This window comes from Sardina pilchardus, chromosome 2, assembly GCF_963854185.1.
Source record: "Sardina pilchardus chromosome 2, fSarPil1.1, whole genome shotgun sequence".
Lineage (NCBI taxonomy): Eukaryota > Metazoa > Chordata > Actinopteri > Clupeiformes > Clupeidae > Sardina > Sardina pilchardus.
The window spans coordinates 14,472,709-14,496,334 of record NC_084995.1 but is presented as its reverse complement, the minus strand read 5'-3'; the positions used below and the strand labels follow the sequence as shown (position 1 = coordinate 14,496,334).

The 23,626-nt window shown below is 46.5% G+C and overlaps 1 protein-coding gene across 1 annotated transcript in view; it reads left to right on the top strand.

The window, feature by feature from the left end:
• Positions 1-23,052, top strand: part of fbxl7 (F-box and leucine-rich repeat protein 7) — a 28,733-nt gene extending 5,681 nt beyond the window's left edge. Inside the window, exons 3-4 of the mRNA XM_062519877.1 lie at positions 16,939-17,559; positions 21,278-23,052. Coding sequence (XP_062375861.1) covers positions 16,939-17,559; positions 21,278-22,014 — 1,358 coding nt within the window. The 3' untranslated portion in view covers positions 22,015-23,052. The remainder of the gene's footprint in view (positions 1-16,938; positions 17,560-21,277) is intronic.
• Positions 23,053-23,626: the final 574 nt, after the last annotated feature.

Here is a 23,626-nt window from a genome sequence, read left to right as displayed (position 1 = left end):
GGCTGGACATGAAGTGGGGGTAGGACTAACAAGCTCCCAGGAACAGTGGCACTTTTGGGGCTGACAGTGTGCACAACAGCCTATGGTGCTGTCTTGGCTGTGGACTCTGCTGTCTCAGTCCTCCGGGACATGGCTCTGTGATCGTGCTAGAATAAATAGAATTTGCTGATCCATTGTGAACAGAAGAATGGGAAATTTGTCCTGTGGCTTGGTCACACAGCACTCGTAAACTGAGATGCTTTATCTCTGCGTGTTGGGTGGAGGTTAGCGTTGGAAAAGCCTTCCCTGACAGCGATCCAGTGAAGTGTTCACAAAGTGTTAACAGGAGAATCTTTTTGCAGTCTTTTTGAGGCCATATTCCTAACTGTGGTTTTATGTGTTTGTGTTTGTGTTTGTATCTGTCCTGTCTGGAACCAGGGCTTAGCTGTTGGTCCATACTGATATCTTTAGTTTAGACCAAGGGGCATTGTGCAGTCCAACTTTAAGCCTTTAAGATAGCATTGTTCTAAAGGCAGCGTTTTCCACCACCGTTTCCTTAGTGATAAGTTACCAAGGCCATGTGCCAGTCAGCTCCAAGCAAGTGGCTCTGGCACTGGTTTTGTGTGTGTGTGTATTTTGAGGTAGCAACCGACCAAGGAAAGAAACAAGCCCCTTATTAAGTGCCCTGCTGAATGGCTTTGTGGGGACCATGGAATATTGTCACCTCAGTTTGTGGTCTCTATTCTTTATATAAGCTGCTGACTGTGATTTCATGCACATTCCACACATTTCCTGAAAGTTTGAAGAGGAAGGGCAAATGTCAAACACTGCAACTGCAAAACTAAGTGTAGCTCATGTGGAATCGACAAAATTATTTGATTTGAAGTTTGATTTAATTCATTATGATTTAGACACAGCCAAATGCCAATCAAGCATTGCATCTCTAGTAATCACTATTACTATTCCAATGATTTCTTATAAACCTATTACTGTTACTGAATTACTGTACTGAATTCTCATTAGCCTGATTACAACCTGATTTCAGTTACTGAATGCAGTTTCAAACTTCATTGGCATTGGTTTTCACCACTTACATCAAGCCATAGTCACACCACATGGGTGTTCACCACTGACTTACATCAAGCTGCAGTCCCTTAGCAACACTCCAAGTTTTTGGGAAATTTTGCTTATTTGCCATCTACTGAATTAGATAAGAGGACACATACCCTTCTCTTCTCTGTGTGTAGTAAACCAGTCCGACATCCCCACAGTTAGCCTATCTTAGCATAATTCAGACCTACTCGGATACATACTTGGAACTATACTACTACTTCCTCATCTGTAAAGGCAACTCAAAAGACATGTGCCTGGCTCTGGATCTTGATTCGTCAATGTGATCCTCATCATCTGAGGATTCCGCTCTCACAAAGTCAGTCATGATTAGCAGACTTTTACTTTGGTCACTGGCTACTCATTAATCACATTGACGTTATTGATGGAAGTCACAGTGGGGTTTTTCAGGTGCTGCTCACATGTAGTGGTGCTTCGCCAACATGAGAATGCACTTGAATGCTCAGAACATTGCTGTATCTAATCTCAGATTGTTATTTTTGCATGAGGTAAATACACACGTCACAATATAAATAATAACATTTTGGAGTTGTTATGTTCACTGTGCGCTTTTGAGAGCCGTATAGGCGAACTGGTGTGACCCACTCCAGTGATTTAGGCTAATGTAATTATTTTAAGGTACGAGAAGCTCTTTAGTGTTGCTATAAAATGGGCAAATTAAGCTCACATAAATATAAATGAAAAATATATGTATATACTGTACATTTCAGTTCTTAACAAGCATAAAGAACTTGTTTTACAGTATGTAAACAACAAAGGAGAGTGTGCAAAAAGCACTATGCAACTGGTTAACATTCAACTGCTCAAATAGTCAAGTATTTCTACAATGATTCAGTCTATTGGGGACTCTTCTGTAGTGTCTTTCTCTGTGTGTCTGTGCATGTGTAGTGTACAGTCCATCTGTATTTTTAATTGATTTAAGTTCCTGTCCTCAGTATCCTGTTCTTCAATTTAGCCTCAGCAAACTCCACCTTCACCCTCGGCAGCTGCTCAGGAGACATCACCTCTAGGGTCAACTCTTCCAGGTTGAAGCGGAGCTTTGCTACAACGCAATGGAGTGATTTCAGTTTGTCTCGCATAGGCGTGCACACATGCATTGAATGAACGCTCATACCACTACCACTTAAAGGCACACTATGCAAGATTTTCACCTTGATATTCTGAAGCCAACTTGATGGTAAACAAGCTTGTAGTAGGCAAATCATTCACCTAGCACAGCCATAGATAGAGTATAGAAGTAGTGAGATGCTACCAAGAAAACCAGCCATGCAGCTTCAAGAACGCCAGCCTGACAAATCTCGCGAGAATCGTGAAACATTACATTGTCAGTAGGTATAGCTCTTTGGAAATAGTTTTTGCCTGTTGTTAATCCTTCACCTCCACAACAAAAGGATTTTCATTGTGTCAGTCTGCGGTTCCTTGATTTATTACGCAACAAATTATCAGATGAGTTACAGAAGCACTGGGCATAATTTGACTCCATGGATCAGCAGTCACTTCTTCCATAGTTTGAGAACGCTGTGTCCCAGCAAAGATTCTAGAGCGGGGCTCTTTAGGCCCAGTGCAAATCCAAACAGGAGGACAAATGAATGTCTGGCTTGAGGCTTCACCAGATGGACGCCGGACAGGGCAATTAAAACCCGCACTGTACGGCCTAAATCTGGACGTATGACCTAGGTGTCAGGCTGGGTTATTGCACCAATAGAGAAGAGAAGGACATGTATCCTCTTGTCTAACTCTGGGCGACAAATAAGCTGATTTCCCCAAATGTTCCTTTAGCTGCTAGGCCTTTAACTATCAGATTCTACCGAAAACCCAAATGTTCCTTTCGGCCTTTACCCATCAGATTCTCCTTTCGGCCTTTACTCATCAAATTCCACCGGAAACCCAAAGGCTTTGCATCTAACTGGCCTACCACTCTTTGATGGGTGTTTGGCCGTACACTTTTTTCTGTTTTTCTTTTTTAACAGCGAGTCAAAAAGAAAACAGCAAGGCTGGATTGATTTTTATCTAGTGTAATTAGCCTAGCAGCCCTTGCTACCCTGCTGGAAGCAATCAGTAGCCCTACGCCAGCCACATCTTTAAGCAGCATATGGTCTTGCTGTGCTAATCCTTCAGCAGTAAACAACAGAACACTTAAGAGCTGACCCAAGGAGGCCTTCCCACTGAGGCAACATGTTGGACTAAAGAGTGCTGGTGGATTTTGTGAAATGATCATTGTGTCTTCTGACAAAATATTGTCTTTACTACGGATCCTCCTGACTTTTTGCATCACATCTTTCTCCATATTTTAAGACCTCTATGAAGTCAATATCTCTCCTTATACCCATACCAGTTGGAGTAAATAATATTCCAACCTGGTGGTAGAGACACTCATCATTAGTCACTGAGTGTTTGAGAAGGGCTAATGTGGATCTCTTGGAAGATATCATCTCAACAGGTTGCAGTCAAGAGCTGACTGTAAACCATCAAAGAAGAAGCTACAGAACACACAGTGTTCTGCTAACCTCAAAATGGGTCTCCAACTGTTTCAACATGGAGCTAAAAGTCTGTTCTATGCTCCAACAACGACAGTATACTTGTGCAGAATTGGTTTTACTCAGAACCTGAAGCCAGAGCCTAAAAACAGCTGTATTGCCATGGAGGTTTTCCTGCAAAATCATTTGGCGCCGATTGGCAGCTTTAAGGGTTCACTCACAGGGACAACGCAGAAGAGCTCTTTATTTAGGGAAAGTGTATGGGCTCGGGAGATGGAGGCAACTGCCACAGAGAACTCAGTAGGAGGGCACGGTAATGCAGACATTACTCATAGCAGTCGCACAGTGTGGGGATGTGGGGTTTTATAGCCCGGCTAACATGCACTCCCCCTCTCTGTGCAGTACATTTTTAGAAAGCTCGGTTGGGAGCACAGCTCCATCTCGGGCTTTAGCGAATGTAAAGGCCATCTATTTCCAAGATAGATGAACCAGCACATAGAAATTGTAGAGTGGAGCACAGTCTGTTTATGTCTGAAAAAAAATTCTGTGCGTTCTCCAGTCTTTTTCTCAGAACAAAACAAAGAGGCGTGACACGGAGGTTGTTCTACTGCAAATGAATCCCTCTGTTCTGTTCAGTCAAACTAAGTCAGTCAAAGTAATGATGTTGACACTTGTTGCTACATTGTGTCTTGTCGTTGTCCAAGAACTCGAGTGAGATCTGGTCAGCTATCGCACACATCAAGTGAGGGGATGGAGGAGGAGGAGGAGGAGGAGGAGGAGGAGGAGAGTGCGGGCGTTCTGGTGCGTGTGGGTCGGCCGGCCGGGAGAAATCTGATCTGTGTGTCTGGCGCACGCTGGAGAGAAGAGTCAAGGGTGAGCTGCAGTTCAGTGAGCGGGGAGACGTGCCAGGGTGTAGTGGGAGGGGGTGGAGCCGGGGATGGGGGGGGGGGTCACGTGTGCCGCAGCCGTGTCAGCGTGGGGTTGGATTTGGGTGTGGGTCCGCTTCTCGACTTGCTTGTCTTTTTTTGTGCAGGTAATTCCTCAGAGAAAGGCTAGAAAATGTTTAGGCATGCTTGCCAATGATCTAGTTGTCACATGTTGAAAGCAGGCTGTTCGTGCTTGTGAAAGTTTGGTCAGTTGTTTTGAAATGAAATGACTCTGATAGGTTGTTCATATATACCGTTGCCACATATCAACAATAGCCCCCTGAGGTCTAGTCAAACACCTGCGTCTGACAAGCATTTCCAGCAGTCTTGCAGCACCACTCTTTAAACATTCCTCTCAACATAAGGTTGGAAGTTTGAGATAGGCTTTTTACACAAGACTGCACTTTGCAGGCAATCTAATACACACTGCAAGATCTTAAAATAATACTGTGCATCATTTGAGCTGATTCAGCAGTATAAACTTCCTTCATTTGTTTTAATGGAAGCAATGGAGTAGACAACACAATGCTGTTTACAACTCTTGAAATAATTGTACAAATATTATTCTAACTTTACAGGTCAACACATTTTAATGGAGCTCTTACTCTTTTTTGCACTAATGTGCTGACGTTTGTCATCCTATGTTGTTCTCACCAAACGCAGACCTGTCAGAAACCTGATTGTGTAGGACTTTGGAACTACATCCAACTCCTGGGTGTGCAAGTGGAGTCACTCATATTTTCACACTTACTTATTTTCACCTGTTTGTGTTTAAAAAAACAAGACATGCAAATAGTCAAACCAAATGAAGGCCTATTGGGCAAAGTGCATTGAAAGTACATTTAAGAAGGCTCTTAATTTCACACTTACTGGCACATCTGCAGGCCCCACAGGGCTGACTATATCACAGAGCTGACTGAATCACAGGGCTGACTGAATCACAGGGCTGACTATATCACAGAGCTGACTGAATCACAGGGCTGACTATATCACAGAGCTGACTGAATCACACGGCTGACTATATCACAGGTAGAACGACGACAAATAAGCTAAAATGAGCACACAGGATGCTGTTCTAAGGATGCAAAGGAAGATATGTCGTGTGTGTGTGTGTGTGTGTGTGCGTGTGCGTGTGCGTGTGCGTGTGCGTGTGCGTGTGCGTGTGCGTGCGTGTGTATTATTTGAGGAAACACTGAAACAAGTGAAGCACACACATCTCTGTGATGACTGATAGGAGACTCTTTGTGGAATGCAAATCCACACCAGTGGCACCTTGCAGCCTCAATACTCAGCAGCTGTGGATTGGGTTGGCGCCATGGCATGATAATACTGAGGAGTGTAATTTGGACTTTACTTCCTGCCTTTTCCCTAGTGTGGAGCACCTGCTCTGCACTGCACACAGTCATCTGGTCCACAACTGTTTTCAGAGACACCAAACCTCAAACCTTGTTGCATAGAGTTCTTCTTCTTTTTCTTCTTCTTCTTCTTCTTCTTCTTCTTCTTCTTCTTCTTTTTCTTTGGCAAGCGGTGGGATGTGTGGTGGAGAACAATGTTGGTTATGGAGGTGTTCCATGGAGCCTAATAGGAATTGATGCTCCAATTGGAAGAACTTTTTCCACCCGCTTGATTGTTGTGCAAAGGAGCATTGCAACTTTTTGGAAAATCAGCCTATTTGCTGTTTCCCCAAAATTAGATAAGAGGATACGTTGATTGCACGCAGCGCTTGAAAAGCCCTGTTGATAGTTAACAGCAAAGAGCAGAGCTACTTAGCAGTAGGCTGTTCCCTAATGTTCTCATGGAAGATGTAGCTACCAGTGTTCCTTCCAACAAGATGGTTTTGTGTGAGATGTCACCACAAACATAGTCTGGCACAGTTTCCAATGGAAATGAGGGATTCCCATTGTGTCTGTCCTCAGACCCAAGCTCAGTTTGTGTTGTGTCAGGTGAGAGCATTGTACAGCGCAGCAGAGCGAGTTGGGTTGGGTTGATGGCCAGAGACACATGTCACTGTATCCTCAGACAGGAAGCAGGTGCGGGGACGAGTGCCAAGACAGGACTGCAGCTGAGGTGAGAGAATGAAGGAGGCAGCAGTCATTTGCAGACTGTCTTACAGTTCCCTGTTGTTTATTACCTTGTATTTTTAGATAGGTCTGAGGCAGGATTTGCCACTGTAATAAACCCACCAGAGAGGGGGATGGGGTGGCAGAGGAGGTAGAGAGAAATGGGGATAGAAAGAGAGACAGGGAGGTATAGAGAGAGAGAGAGAGAGAGAGAGAGAGAGAGAGAGAGAGAGGGAGAGAGAGAGGAAGGGATGAGGGGGGAGTGGAACAGACTAACAGGTATTCTAAATGGAAGGAGACTCAATATTTTGTGAGCTGCTCGCTGGAATTTAATATTTTGTTTCTGTGATCTGAGCTACGGATTTGAAGAGAGTCCCAAACCCAACCACACTGTTATTCTTTCCAAGGAGCCCCAGCCATAAAATCCTCTAACTCCAAAGTGATTATAGAAGGTTTGTCATGGCTCGAGCTGTTATTAAGCTTCATTCCATACTCAATTTCAGATCAGCAAAGTGGAATCATCACTTGTATGGGATATACTATATTCGTCTGGTTTTGTCATGAGACAACTTTATGGTTGACATATAGAAGCATAACAAATGAAAAGAGTTGTGAGAAATGTGCTGTAATTTAGTGAAATGTCAGATGATACCCCCTTGCAAACGCCCCGAAATGAAATCTGCACCGACATTTGAGAGGCACGAATCCCCCTCCCCCCAAGAAGATGGTGCCAAGTGCTCGCCAAGAGAGAGTTGCACTCTCATGTCAAACAACGGACTGATTACAGCAACCACAATATGCTCTTGATTAGCAAGATAGAGATGTAGTCATGCGAGGTCAATCTGCTGGGCAAGTGAATGCGTTTCTGATGTGAGGAGAGAGGACTGTGTAAACACTATGCCCAGTGGGGCCCGCCACTGTTGCGGAGGGGTGCAGCGGTCTCCGTCGTCTAGAGGGGATGTGGTTCACTTAGAACTGACTTCAGAGGGATGCTTCACCATGTGGATTTGTGGGCTCTCATAAACCACACTTTTTTTAAAAAAAAAAAGAAAGAAAAAAGAGCTTGGCTAGATCAGGCCTTGGGATTATGAGGATGAATGTGTGCAGACTTGTAACAGTGGTAAATATATGTGTGCAGACTTATAACAGTGGTAAATATATGTGTGCAGACATATAACAATGGTAAATATATATGCAGACTTATAACAATGGTAAATATATGTGTGCAGACTTATAGCAATGGTAAATGTGTGTGTGGTCACGGGCCTGTATAGTGGATTGGTTCCATTAGTGGACTTACGCCACTGAATGAAGTGTCATAATGCTCTGTAGATAAGGTAATTGCCTTGCCATTTCCTAGGAGCCAGTGTGCAAGGAAAGTGTTTGCTTTCTGCCGCCTTAATAGCAGTGATGACATGACGTCCTGTGTGAAATTCAGAATGCAGAAAATCGTTTAATCTCTGCTCCTCGTCTGCCCAAATGTGGTCTGCCAGGCACATGTGAGGGTTTTTACGGAACAAAGCTGTGTGCTGACCGCTGCTCCCCGAGCCAGCTCTCTTTCGTGGTCTCCATATGCCTCACAGCGTGGCTATCCCCTTACACAATCACAGAGGGAAATCTGTCCCGAGTAAACTTCAGAATTCCTCAAACGGATACCTATTCCGCGAGCGGGGGATTTTCTAAACAGTGCCGTGACTTACAGCGCTGGCTGAAGGGAGTGAGGGGGCAGATGTGGGAGGAGGAGGGCGAATCCTAATGGGTGGCGTCATGTAGTAGGGACTGATAGAATAAGGTGGGAAGACATGCATGCTGTGTGTATGTGTGAGGGGGGGGAGAAAGAGAGAGAAGCCTAGAGAGATATTGCGACGCCTGCCTGAGGCTGACATCAAACACACAGCCCTCCAATCAGTGCCTTGTGGCGGAGTGGCCGTAGCCGTGCTCGCGCGCTGCTCGCCGGTTTCCTGCCTGAGGGAACGCTCTGGAGCTCTGGAGAACAGGAAGGCGGTGGGCAGCCGTCCCCATTGTGCCCAGACCACACTCATGAGGTCACTGCTTCCTGCAGGTCAGCCAGCGTAGCCGTCCGCCGAAAAGGTGCAGAATGTTTTTGTCTGAGAAACAGAAACTCTCCGTCGGAATGGGTCAGTTAGTGGCCAGGGGCGCACTGGTCTCTGGTATTGTCCGATAAGGGCCTTAACTGCTCTGATTTGAGGGGGGAATGCCTTCAGGGTGTCGTGATGAACCTCTGTGCAACACGTGAGTTGTGGGAGAATGAGAGCATGGAAATAAATTGTCTTCAGGGAAGTTCTCATGAAGATATTTGTGGCAGTGGAAGGAACTGCAGTCAGGGCCCGTTCACAGACTACTAAAACATCCCCTAGAGGAACAATTTTCAGTATTCCAGACTGTGTCTTATTGCCACGTTTTTTTTTTACTTCTACTTCTTCAGTCCGCCTGCCTGCCGGCCTGCCTGTCTGCCCGTGTGCACCACAGGCCGAAGCTTAAACCCTTTATGAGTAGAGAGATTAATCCGCTCTGAGGTCGACACAAAGACGCTGAATAATCAGCCCACAGAGCAGAGTGTTGCGGTGGCACTCGCTGATGTGATTACACCGAGCGCCGAGTCGCTGAATGGGGAGCTGCCAAGCCAGGTGCCTTGTGTTGCTTCTCACCTCACCTCCCAGTCTGACCTGAATAGGGCGGGAATTCGGGCCGGACTGGGAAATGGGATTTGGCTTATTGAGTTAGGGGACGGGCTATTTGTGTCGCCCGGTTTCCGGCGACACGAGAGACGCGGCAGGGCGTTTCATTCCATGAGGTCACCTGCTGCCCTCCCGAGCGTGCCATCGCTGCGGAGCGCCAGCTGTGCCCCGTCTCAGCCCTCTGCTGCGTGAAGTACACACACACACACACACACACCAGCTCCTCATTTAATGAACAGCACAGCATCTTCGCCTGTTTACGATCATACCATACATAGTGGGGTTGTGCTGGTTTAGTGGTTTCGTTTTCTATCCCACGTGTAGTGGTAGAATCTTGCGGGATCGATAGCAGGTTCTGCCACTGTTAGCCCCAATTTGCTCTAAGAGGTTCTCTGTTATGTGCTCTGGATAAGTCCATCAGCTAGATGCCTGATGACATTTTCAGCTGAAATCTCAATGAGGAGGATGCATGCTCAACCAAAGAAATCAAGACGTGATCGGGGGACGTTCGTTCACACCTGCCATAGCGTGTGTGTGTGTGTGTGTGGGGGGGGGGGGGTCATTAGCGTTGGGCCGCTGGTGTGGACACGTGTGCTGAGGGTCGGGGAGGGCGTACAGTACTGCGAGTCTGGCCGGCCCCTCCGTCTGTCTGGTGATTGTGAATCCGCTGCGGCCCAGCCCTGGACGGCCAGCCATCCAGGCAGAGAGTAGAATACTTCTCCAGACCCTCTCTGCTTTCTACATCACCAGCGCTGCTCCTCCGTCGCACCAGAGAGGAGGGGGAGAGAGGCGGGGTGGGGGTGGGGTAGGGGGGGGTAGGGGGGAGAGTAGGGTGAACTGGTTAGAAACATGAAATGCATTACTTTTTGTCCTTTACTGTGGCAAAGCCTTAGTTTAAAGACCAGATGTTTGAATATTTCCTCTATGATGTTTTTGATTTAATAAAAGAAGGGGGCCCCATGCCCATATGGATGAGTCATTTCAGGAAAGAACTTTATCGGATACGTTCCAGAATTTATGGTGACACAATGACTCAGGCTCTTTTTTTTTAATATGATAATTAGAGAAGGGAAACATCAAAGACGTAGCAGGGAGACCCAGCGACGTTCACACACAGAATATTGGATGTAAAATGTGCATTGCAAATCAAAATAGAAACTCTTGACTTTTTTGTGCTTCTGAAGGAAAAAGAAACAACTCTGAACTCTTAAAGTCTTCTTTGTTTCATGCTGGCTGTTCACCTTGACCAGTGCTTTATTTCAGCCAGTTTGCAGTACGAGGAATAACGGCACAATCGCACTCCTAACTCTCTACGCAGACTCTGATGCTAGAGTGGACAATTCAGCACTTCAGACGTAGCTTGCAGCCAAGTGTGCTTATGATGAACTATCAAAAAGAGCCAGAGAGAAGTGCAAGTCTCTCTCCTATAGTGTAGTTACAGGCATATGTGGTGAGATGGCTGTAAATGATTCGTCCATGTGGTCTCATTGATGGTCTGTGAGTGCAGCTGCTCCGAAATGCATCTGCATCGCTCGGCAGAGCCAGAGAATCTCGCATGAGAAGCACAGAAGGCATTTTAATCAGAGCAAGATGCCCCGCTCCAGGCAGAGGCTGAGCCCGGGCATAGCAGCCTAGCATAGGTCTGTCAGCAAGCGCCGCGCTAGGCAGGATCATCAGCCGAGCACAGAAAAGTCCAGGTGAAAAAGTCCAGTGTGACCGACCGTACTGAGAGGATAAAAGTTAAAATAAAAAAAAAAGCGAATCAAATTTTTAAGAGTTTTTGAGCTTAAAGTAGTTTTCCATCTCTGTGAATGCACAAAGACTGAGTTCAGACGGGCTAGAAAAAAAGGAAGCTAGTTTAGCCAGCGTGCCATTACACAATGATATGAACGTTTACACAATCAAAAAGAAAGTCTGTTTCTCCGTTGAACATACTTACTCGGGCCACATTTTTTTAAGAAGTGGGCTCCATGTGCCAGATCACAGTGCATGGCTGACCACGGCCTGAGGCTGTGGGTTTTGCAGCGCTGAAATGTGACAAGTTATCTGGGCAGCGCTGAGATCAGGTTGCCGGCGGCTGCCAGAGGTCAAGGCCTGTGTCGGCCGGCGTGAAAAATGGCTCATGACATCACACTTTGCGTCTGCGAACTAAAGAGAGCGGTGATGAATAATAACCAGTGAGAGGAGGCGTTTCGGAGAGAGAGAGAGAGGAGGCTTCGCGAGCGCAGAAACGCGTCGTGATCAAAGAACTTAAAGGCTTTTGTGAGCTGACTGAATGTGACTGCTGATTTACGGCAACTGTGGAAGACGGATGTCAAAATTGGCCCGTTCAAAAAGTGAAAAATGTGTGTTTAGTGAGTGTGAGTGGTTGGTGTTATGTGTATGCGTGTGTGTGTGTGTGTGTGCATGAGCCTGTGCAGTAGAGCAGTAGATTTTACTTGACATTAAACTCTGTTTCAAAACGTAAATGGGATATCAGGAGTTGATAAAAAAACTCCCGACGGTAACCGAATGTGTCTGTGATGCCTAGGCCCACCACGTCAGTTCCACTTGTGCATGCCAGTGTGCTAAACTCAAACTGCGATCTCCACTCTGCAAATGACATGTAAACTAGGATTAAACACCATAAAACTGTGTCTGTCTGACCTCCCCTTCACCCTCGCCATGGCCTCAAGGAGTGTGCTGAAAACACTGAACGCTTGGCCCTCATTCTAATCTCAATTTGGCCCTTCAAAAGAGGTGATTTTCAGCCATGATTGCCCCAAAGAGGCCAGTCTCCAGATAAACGGCTATCTGGATTCTCTGCACTTACCAAACAATTTGCTTGGAGGTCCCTCCTCCCGAGATGAAACGGAACGTTTTGTTTGTGTGTTGTGAATGTTGTTGCTGTGTTTGTTTTCCCTGACTAACGGACCGATATGAACCGAGATGGCAGCGTTAGGCGACTGAGGGGCCAACAAACCCTGGGATTCCTCTTAGACATTCCCAAACAGCCTCGGGTGTGTGTGTGTGTGTGTGTGTGTGTGTGTGTGTGTGTGTGTGTGTGTTTGTGAGAGAGAGAGAGCGAGAGTGTGTGTGTGTGTGTGTGTGTGTGTGTGTGTGTGTGTGTGTGTGTGTGTGTGAGAGAGAGAGAGAGTGTGTGTGTGTGTGAGTGTGTGTGTTGGGGGTTGGTTTGCATTCGGAGACCAGTCGTTCCCAATGATCCGGTCAAATGGCAGGAAGTGAGCAGGGATGTTGCCGTGTGGGTTCTAGCCGTAGCCCCCTGCATGCCTCAGGCAGGCTGGCCAATGGCATTCCTGGCATTCTGACGTGTCACTCCTGAGACCTATCGGTCAGCCCTAGCTCACGCTCTCTGCTTATCACTCAGCACCTAATGTATGGACTGCAGGAGACTGAAGAGACTGAAGAAGGGTTGTTATGATTGTGGACAGGTTTGTGTTTCTCCAGGTCAACCCAGTGCGTTTTAAATGTGACACTCACATGCGATATGTGGTGGGTTTAAAAAGGATTGTTGAACACATTATAATTAATGTGCTGCATTGGGGCCATAAAGTTTGGGAGCAGCTTAAGTGTTCTCAAGCAAGAAATTATCCGTTAGAATAACCTTATTACTATGTGGAATTACCTCATAAGAAGATTTGAACTAGCGTTGGGCACAGATTATTTAGACACAAGCGGTTTTGTGAAGATGTTTTGACTGGTGGGAACAGTGTTGACAAAGCTATAGATTATCTTAGGCAGCTAAGTACCTGTCCTTAGGTTTATCTTCGTCTCGAAATGAACGCTGTTGTGGAAATAGACAGGTAGGCCGATAGCAGTTGAAGTATTCATCTGTTTTGCTCATCTAAACAAACTGGCCAAATATTCCATACATAACGGCAATCTGTTCCAAGATGTCACATCAAGTTTTGTTTTCAGTCACGATGTGTCAATCATCTAGATCTCCTTATCATTTTTCATTTCCAGTCTCACAGTTGAAAAGTGTTTCACGTGATAAGTGTAATAATCATTACTGGAGCTTGAACCATAGAGTTTGGCAGGAGGCGAATGTTTCTCATCCGGTGCTGTGTTGAGGGATAGACATTTGTCAAGAGTTGTCTAAATGGTTAAAGGGCATTTCCTGGGCAGATAGGTCCAAGTTGTGCCTGTGTTCTTCATCTCCAGCCATCGGTCTGGAATATCAATCAGGCTGGCAGGCCAACGCAAAACAGGAGCTCTGCTTCCTAATAAGCCGGAGCAGCCGAGGAGGCAGAATTTGTGAGAGTGCTCAAAAGACAGAAATTGAACCTGGTGGTCGCCTGATTTTCCCCCCATTTAGTCCGCCATGGGCAGCTAGCATTTCACATGCATAGTATTTGGAAGGCCGCATCCTATGGGGACATTGATTTACAGCGATGGCATGGGCATTTTCTCTCCAACCACACATATCACCTCGTTTGCACCCTAATAAAATGCCATCTGCTATGGAATTAACTGCTTTTGAAACATATCGTATATTAATTTATGGCTGCGATCCTTGGTTTTATATAATTGTGGGATTCTGAAATAATTTGTGGTTCGAGGTTTTTTTTCCCCCCGTCGAGCGAAGTTAGAGCTCTGGTTGGGCGACTCTATTTGTTACATGAACGTCTACGTCCAAAACAGTGGTCAGAAATACCAGCAAACGCAGTCAAGCCACATATGAATCAGAAGCAAACAAATGTCACCGAAATAAATCCTCATCACAGTTCAGCTCTACTCATGTTTAGTGCGGACTATGTTTCTCTGCAGACCGAATACAACAAAGAAAGACAGAAAGACATTACTATAAATCTGGTTATTTAGGAACCAGTGGTGATCCCGATGTTAACCAAGTCCCGCTTTGCATGGAAACCTGTGTTGACTCGCATTCAGAAAGAATAGGGATAGCATGGCCAATATCAGCAACAATTAGGAGAGAGAAAACACGGCTTTTGGGAGTTTTGTTTGTTTGGGCAGGAAGCCCCTTCTATGGGCCGGTGCACGGGGAGCCAGATGAGGTATTGACAGGTTATGTGAAGCAGAGATCCAAAATCCACCCCTGTAGAATGCAGCAGTCGACAATGCAGCTGCGCCGCAGCCAAGAGCTCGGTCCTCGGGGTGTGGGAAAATGATTTGGAGTTGAGGGAAGACTTTTTGCTAGCTGCACTGAAGGTCTCGGGGAACGTCGTCTGAAGGAAGACAGCTCAAGGGTAGCCCAGGAAGCACCCCCCACCCCCACCCCCACCACCACCACCACACACAAACACACACACACACCCCTTATATGCAGCAAAATGGGCTCAGGGGTGGGGGGTGGGTGTGGGGGGGCACAGGCCCTAACAAATGGGAGTCTGATCAACGGTGATGGGAGGATTAGCAAATCACACTAATCCTGCTTTTTTTTAACGGTGTCTTAGCAGCCTGGCGCTCTGCTCGCTCCACTAGGCCAACCCCCAGCCCCAGCAGAGGTGATCTAAGCTCGCCGAAATCACACTGTCTGCTAAACCACTCCACTGAGCCCTCAGAATTGTTTGCATGCGCTCACAGCCACAGCTCTTCAGCAGAGCAAGGGTTAAAAAAAGATGTTTGTTTGTTTGTTGTAAGGTGGCCGTGCCTTGATATTGATATTATAGTGTTTTTGTTAAAGTATTGACAAGTTAAGTGATGGATAATAGATGGGCTTATGCAGTTAAGGAGCTTATGGACTCCCTAATTCTGATGGTCAGGTATTTCCAGGGATCCAGTTGGGCAGTGTAAATGCTCTAATTGAGCTGTCGGATGGGTCTGCTGCCCCTTGGCCAGAGCTGAATGAGCAATTCCTGGGTAAGGAGCCAACCGCACAATGACCCGAGTGTGTGAGCCGACGCGACTCGGTGACTCTAATTGTGACACCTCTTCAGAAGGTGTCCAGGAGGCAGCAGTTACCGCGGCGGCGCTAAGGCTAATGGGTCCACACAAGGAGGAGAGTGTTCTCCGTGCGAGACGGACAGCCCCAGCCTACCCCATGGGGTCACTTCCTCCCTCCTTCAGCCTTTTTGGATGAGGGGGGACATAAAAGCTGACTAAAGACATAATTGGCACATAACAGCCAAACAAGTGCCAGGGGCCCCTCTGCTGACAACATGCTGTTTCCGAGGGTGCTGCTATTATGAGGTGCTGGCTGAAGGGAGGGAACCCAGCCTGTCAGAGTGTGTGAGCTAGCGCTCTTGGCTCGAGCACAGTCCAGAGATGGCTGCGCACCCACCCAGCGACACTGACACTCACAGGATTCCCAGCGCGATGTGTCATACTGTTGGACAAAACAAAAGATCTCACTAATGCAGTCATAAAAGACAGGGCGTATTTTGGTGAAGTTTCTTTGTCACTCTTACATCTCTCGCTTCCCTCTCTCTTTTGGTTCCTTTTGTGCGTTTCTTCCTGTCTTTCTTTTTTTTTTTTTAAATGATCTTAAAGTCATTTTTATGTGATTCTCTCAACCCAATACAGCTCTTTTTTTTTCTATCTGGGGCATTTTAAAAAGATGTGGTTTCCATACAAGAGCACATAGTGTCACTGAACTGGAAACTGGCTTGCGATTGTGCCAACGGCATGCCACATTGAATGAGGGCTACTGCTCTCCTCTTGGCAGGGAAACTTGTGCCCTGCGCTCCGTCTACTAAAATTCCTCCCGGCTCAACCTCGGCCGAGACGTCAAATCCACAGGGAACACGGGACCTGACACTTGTGACATGAAACAGCGAATGCTTGCCATCTGTCTAGAAAGGGTCTTGCAACGTTAGGTTAAAAGCATTTTGGAGCCTTTTAAGTGGAAGTAAGTTTTGTGTATGTGTGTGTGTGTGTGTGTGTGTGTGTGACCTGTGAATCATCTATACGTTATGAAGTGGTGCCTGTAAGGCAAAGCAGACCTGTGGCCTTTGAGGGTTTTGTAAGTTGCCACTGGGCTGAGGGTGGTGTGGGTTAAGCTCTGGAGTAAGACTAATTTAGGCTCTGTCACAGGAGATTAGCCTTGATGAATATGAGCTCTGCAGTGTTCTTTACACATTCCATACCCTGAGAATTGCTAGTTGAACTGTCTCATTTCCTACACAGCCATGAAATCAGGAAGAAAAATGGTGGGCGCACAGGGGAAAAAAAGCTGCTCAAAAAGTCATCGTCAGCTATTGTCGTGGGACAGAAAACAAGTTCTTTAAATAAAACAGGAGTTGCTAGGTCTTTTTTGTTTGAGGTGCTTTGTTTACTTTTCAGTTTGGCTCAGCTGTTCAGTGTTGTCTGTGTCGAGGAGCATTGACTCCAATTCAGTGTTGTTTGTGTCAGGGAGCATTGACTCCAATTCAGTGTTGTCTGTGTCAGGGAGCATGGACTTCAATTCAGTGTTGTCTGTGTCGAGGAGCATTGACTCCAATTCAGTGTTGTCGTCTGTGTCAGGGAGCATTGACTCAAATTCAGTGTAGTTGTCTGTGTCAAGGAGCATTGACTCCAATTCAGTGTTGTCTATGTCGAGGAGCATTGACTCCAATTCAGTGTTGTTGTCTGTGTCAGGGAACATTGACTCCAATTCAGTGTTGTCTATGTCGAGAAGCATTGACTCCAATTCAGTGTGTTGTCTGTGTCGAGGAGCATTGATTGTAAAAGTCTTTGTGTTCTTGTTTCTTCCCATGATTCCTAGACTCGGATCTGAGCATGAGGACCCTGAGCACGCCCAGTCCGGCGCTCATCCTGCCCCCGCGGTCCTCCTCGCTCTCCCCGGCGGCCCTCTTCAACGGCTCGTCCACCTCCTCGTCCTCCTTCACCGCGGAGACGATCGCCATGGTGCACGCGCCGCCCACCGGCCTGACCCGCGTGGGCTACCGGGGCGCGCGGCACCTGCGCGACCAGCAGGAGGCGCTCATCGACATCCTGCCGGACCACGCCTTCCTGCAGATCTTCACGCACCTGCCCACCAACCAGCTGTGCCGCTGCGCGCGCGTCTGCCGCCGCTGGTACAACCTGGCGTGGGACCCGCGGCTGTGGCGGACCGTGCGCCTGACCGGCGACGTGCTGCACGTGGACCGCGCCCTGCGCGTGCTGACGCGGCGCCTCTGCCAGGACACGCCCAACGTCTGCCTGACCCTGGAGACCGTGGTGGTCAGCGGCTGCCGCCGGCTCACCGACCGGGGCCTCTACACGGTGGCCCAGTGCTGCCCGGAGCTCCGGCGGCTGGAGGTGGCCGGCTGCTACAACGTGTCCAACGAGGCCGTGTTCGAGGTGGTGTCCCGCTGCCCTAACCTGGAGCATCTGGACGTCTCTGGTAAGCAGCGGTCGCCCTGCATGCATGCCATCCTGTTGCCTAATGGGTGGGGAGCTGGAGAGAGGTGGGGAGCGGGCTGTTGTGCTGCTATAGTTATTAACTGAAAGCTATGGGAGTTCTGCTTGAAAGAGTTGATTGATTTATAGTTTTCTGTGAGGGTTAGGGGATGCATATTAGTGGTAGAAAAAACGTAATCCGCAAGGAAATAATCAGTCATTCAGACGACTTGGATGGGGGTTGTTCTTGAAAGAAACTTCCTTCTATAGGTTGTGCTGAGCCATGAGAACATGTACAGGTTTCAAGACAACAGGAGGAGTCTGTCTCCTCCTCACACGGTTGCTTGTTTCAAAATATCCTCATTTCCTCCACAAGCTGGGAAATATATTAATAGACCTGGCTTTCTTTCCATGTGTTTTGTGTCCCATAAGGAACATAAGCCTATTCAGAACTGAGCTCTCAATCGCTGGCCCGCATGATTATTCTCTGCTGTCTTCATTTAGGCACATGAACTTAAATTCATAAACAGGCATTCTATTGTGGGTGGATGTCATGTTCAAATACAGGACTGATCCCATTGGGTTATTGTGTATTTGAAGTGGATTTGGCTGTGCTGTTTTGGCTGTGTATGTTTTATTTTTTTGTGAGGGTGGGAGGGGGGGGCACTCTGTTGAGAAGACAATCCACGTTGACCTCTATCCAGCTTTTCCCTGTTGTCAACTGAAACACCTCATAGTGTATTGATCACGTCAGCTGAGCTTAGTTACAAGGCCGGGGTCTTTGTTTCACTGTGTGCTGGGCAGATCTCTGAGACGGGGGGGTGAGAGAATATGGCGTAGAGGAGGACGGGGTTGTGATGGAATGCAACACATCAGAATCCTCCTCCCTCGAACTCACCCCCTCCTCCCCTCAGTGCCTTTCCTGGTGTTTGATTTCCGACTTCCTGCACCTCACTTCCTGTCTGAGTGCATTGTTGAGCTCAGTGTGCGAATGTTGATGTGTTACTCATGCTCCCTCTGCTGTTTGACCTCGGCATTGCATTTCCAGCCATCTCCCCATAGACAGAACCATCCCCCCACTCACTCATTCCCCTCCACACACACACACACACACACACACACACACACACAAATAACAAGTTTCAGATGTTCTCTCAGATGTTTAAAACCACCTCTCCACTTACCTTTTATAGGACGGCTTCAAAAATCTGACATTAAAAGGACCCCTGCAATATTAAGGAAGAATCTGCGTAGTGATTATCCATGACATTCAGATAAAAAGAACAAATATAAGAAATAAAACTATAACTGCCCCCACTAATAAAAAAAAAATACCTCTAAAATTGTACTACAACTCAAAGTTAAGAAGGCACCATTACTTTTTGCTCTTTTATAAAATGACTGCGACGATCTCCACTGGCCTCATTATTGGAAAGACTAGACATCTTGTTTGATGACAGTCCCTGCTATAAAGGAATCCTGAAGGAATGAGATGCAAACATTCCCATCTTCTAAGGTGTTCTGTAAACTAAGTATGTGTTGCATAAGCCTCATCTGAAAAGTGTGCGGTTCCAACACAGCTGTGGCTGCCAGCTGTAAGTGCAGGCCAACTTTGTTTGGTTAAATGGGGTTTAGCGCGCTCATACGCTAAGCCTTTTCTTCTCAGCGCATGCCTGTGCTCCGCTCGCCTTTATGATTGAGGCTTTCATACACAAACACATTCTTTGGCCCGTGTCATAGCATTCCTCACCAGTGATACCTTAAACAATGCAGCAGAGGAGGACTTCGATTGCACTGGTTTTTTTATAAGATACATCAAGAAATGAACCAGTGAGAGAAAAAATGTATACAGTGGAAAAAAATGTGCAATTTCTGCAACATGCGTGATGACTGGAAATCCTAAATTACCTGACCTCATCTGGATCATTTGTATACATCCTCAGTTGATAAAGATGATCTATTGCTCACCTCAGACTTATGTTTACTATATGTTTAGGTTTTCTCAGTCTTTATTTGACTGGACAGTTCAGAGATTAGAGGAGATGAGAGAGAGAGAGAGTTGGAGTGTAGGTTGGATAAATAACCTCAGGACTCAGTCCTGGTTCCCATGGGCACTGAGCCCATTCATGGTACGGGGCGCCGACACTACCGCTGCGCTACAACTCCCCCCAGCTGAGATTCCTCCTGGAGTTTGAGTCGATATACCACTCCCTAAAGCCTACTCCTAAAACCTAGTCGATATACCACTCCCTAATTGGGACAAAAACATCGGCCCTGGTATATTTGGCCCAAGCGGCCCTCCAATTGGTCAGGCACACTAAGTACCATGGAGCGCTGAAAGTAGACAAGTGTAGGCCTACTCACTAGCTATCTGACTCGCTGGTGATCAGAGATGGCCAAGGAACACATCATCTATTCACATACAAATACATTGTGAAAATGGTGTAATACATTGTGAAAGAGTCTCTGCTGGAATTGAAAGTATAATTTCAAATTATTCAATAAATGTAAACTATACAATGCTAAATTGCTAGCAGAACCGAACATTTACTGTATATGTGTAAAGAGCTAATATTGTGTAACTGTGATCTACAACATATCTTAAGAGTTACCACTACAGGACAATTCAAACCTTGGCTCTGAGCCAGAATGGTAGAGGGCCTGGCAAGAGCTGTTATTGGATCAAACCAGTATCAGTATGAAAATGAATCAATGGGCCACTGACTGTCCTTGCTTTGGGCCGATCATTGGCCAATCTAATTAAATTGTATATTCTATCGGCCCACCAGGACAATGCCCGGTATACCAGATGGCCAGTCCGCCCCTGACAACAACCATTTGCATTCCCTTGTGTTGTCACCTCTTTCCCATATACATACAGACGGCATCTCGTCATACTCATGGTTCCCGCCCCCAGTTACCGTGGTTACCATCGCTGAAACATCCCCGTGGGGGAAAACATTCGTTTCCACTGCATGCAATCTAATGGAGGTGGACGGTGTGAGTACAGAAAACACCTTTAAAAAGATTAAATATTTTAACAAAGATCAATAAACGGCTGAACCACGTTTGGACTGATAGTTATCTCTGTATCACCGAGGTTAAGAGTAACATTAAGTTCCCTCATTTTGGTAATTCCGGTTAAATAGCCAGAACTGTCTCGAGTACACCCCCGTAGAACTGGTGTCAATGGCCGGACTGAGTAGCTCGGTTTAGCAAGCTAAGTCTTATGGCATAACACCACATAGACATAAGTTGCATCTAAATGTATTCTCACATTAATGTACATTTCCTACAATGTCCGTGGGAATAGTTTTAATACGTAATGTGTACGTTGGTTATGTTACACTGATGATATTAAAGTTAGCTAGTTAGCAACCTAATGAAGCTACCATCGAATATTAGCTTCCAGCGAAGCTTGTCATCAAAATTGGGAAACTGAGAGTGAGTTAAGTTGTTAGCATACACTGGACAGTTAGGTAAACACAATTCCTTCACATCATTGTGTTCAGAAACAAGCAGAGCTGCATTTGAAAGTAAAACCAATATATAAAGTGTAACTGTTAGCGAGTTCGCCCATTCACTTTCACTGTGCGATGTTAGCATGTTTTCCCCCACAGAGGGGGCGGCAACCATAGATATATGGGCGGCAACCTTCTAACCGTCTGTATCTATGCTCTCTAACAGTGCTTTTGTTTTGTTCCCATGACTGCCCCCTGCAGGTTGCTCCAAGGTCACGTGCATCAGCCTGACGCGGGAGGTGTCGCTCAAGCTGTCCCCCATGCATGGCCAGCAGATCTCCATCCGCTACCTGGACATGACGGACTGCTTCGCGCTGGAGGACGACGGCCTGCACACCATCGCGGCGCACTGCCCCATGCTGACGCACCTGTACCTGCGGCGCTGCACGCGGCTGACCGACGAGGGCCTGCGCTGCCTGGTGCTCTACTGCCCGGCCGTGCGCGAGCTGAGCGTCAGCGACTGCCGCTTCGTCAGCGACTTCGGCCTGCGCGAGATCGCCAAGCTGGAGGAGCGGCTGCGCTACCTGAGCATAGCGCACTGCGGCCGCGTCACCGACGTGGGCGTGCGCTACGTGGCCAAGTACTGCGCGCGGCTGCGCTACCTGAACGCGCGCGGCTGCGAGGGCCTGACGGACCACGGCCTGGAGCACCTGGCCAAGAACTGCCTGAAGCTCAAGTCCCTGGACATCGGCAAGTGCCCGCTGGTGTCGGACGCCGGGCTGGAGATGCTGGCGCTCAACAGCTTCAACCTGAAGCGGCTGAGCCTCAAGTCGTGCGAGAGCATCACGGGCCGCGGGCTGCAGGTCATCGCCGCCAACTGCTTCGACCTGCAGCTGCTCAACGTGCAGGACTGCGACGTGTCGCTGGAGGCGCTGCGCTTCGTCAAGCGCCACTGCAAGCGCTGCGTCATCGAGCACACGAACCCTGCCTTCTTCTGAACGCAGAGGGGATGAGGGAAGAGTAGGAACACAGGGAGGGGGACTTCTGCATTCGTGTTGTAGCAATGTGTCACTGATGCCCAACATCCTTCTCTGTCCAGTAAGGGTGATTTCTGCTTTTGGTGCAGGCCCTTCTTTTGTATTTAATGTGGATGGTTAGGGAAATTAAATGAAATTTGTATTTATGTTTTTTGTGATACAGGTTTTTTTTTTAGAAACCCATACTTTCAGATTGTTTGAGGGATACTTACTTTAAAAAGGGGTTTAACTAACTACTCTTCAGCAATGTTTGTTATGCCATTTTTTTGTAAGAGCCAAATAGATTTTGACATTGACAGGTACATACATACCACCTTTCAGCTTCTGCCATTTAAGAAATTGCAGTTGATTGCATTAGTCTTGCTGTCCTCTCACAGATGATTTCACAGGGAATATGCAATAGAAGACTATTTCTGTGTAACAACAAAAAAAAATGTTAAGACAATCAATCACAGAAGCACTATCTAAAATGTTTGTCCATGGAAGTTTACAGGACATTCAAGTTGATGGGAATTTTGCTGGATTTTTACTTAAGTAAGCAGGAGACCCAGTCATGGAGATTAAGTTCAATCAAGACGTAGATGCACTCACATGTGCACAGGAGAGGGGCAGTTCACAAGACAGCGTACAAGGCTCCCTAGCGTATTGCGTCTCTTGCTAGACACAGAATGATTTCTGAGCTCGAATAACCGATTATGACAGATCATGACAAAGTGTTGCAAGTGTTACACTATCATGACGGGGCATTTCTTACTTTACATTGGTAGCTGTAAGACCATGAAACCATACATTTGGATATTACATGTCACTTTGCTTTGCACTCTCTCTCAAAGTGCTATATGTCAGATACTCATGATTTGTTGCATCTTATTTCCAAGGGAATTTTAATGTACAGTGCCATTTTTATTATGATGTCTTGTTCACTTTCATAATGGTCAAATCACTATAAGAACCAGCCTGCTTATGTCAGGTGGTTTGTTTAACAGAGAATTTGGAACACTATGGTGAAATAAAAAAATATATATCTATTATTATATCACTTGTGTAATATTTCTGTTTTGTATTGTGCCTTTTTTCTATAGTCATTTCACTGCTTTGAGCATCCAGTCAACTTTGGGGGTTTCATCTTACAATGCTGTAACACCATATAAGTCTGAAAGTTCCCAATGAGACTCTTATAACAGAATCCTTATACAATACTGTACCTTTCAGAATGAATGAATGAATGAATGAATGCATAAAAAACTATATAACTACAATTGAATAGCAAAATGGCTGGATTGCTTCGCCGTGGTATAACCATGTCAGTTCCCAACAGTGCATCATGTAAAACAGGATAAAGACATGGACCTTATATGTTATCAGTGTACTTTCCAGGTAGAAACTGACTGTAATGCTATGGTACAGTAGCCTATCAGTTTGATGTCAGTTTATGTTCATTATGGTGCCTTTAGATTAGATTTGACATATCTTGAGATATGACGTTGTCAAACACTCAAAAGAACAGAGACAGCGTCTACAGACGAGCATTAGTGATGACCTCAATCAGCGTTGTCCCTGTCATTTTACATGG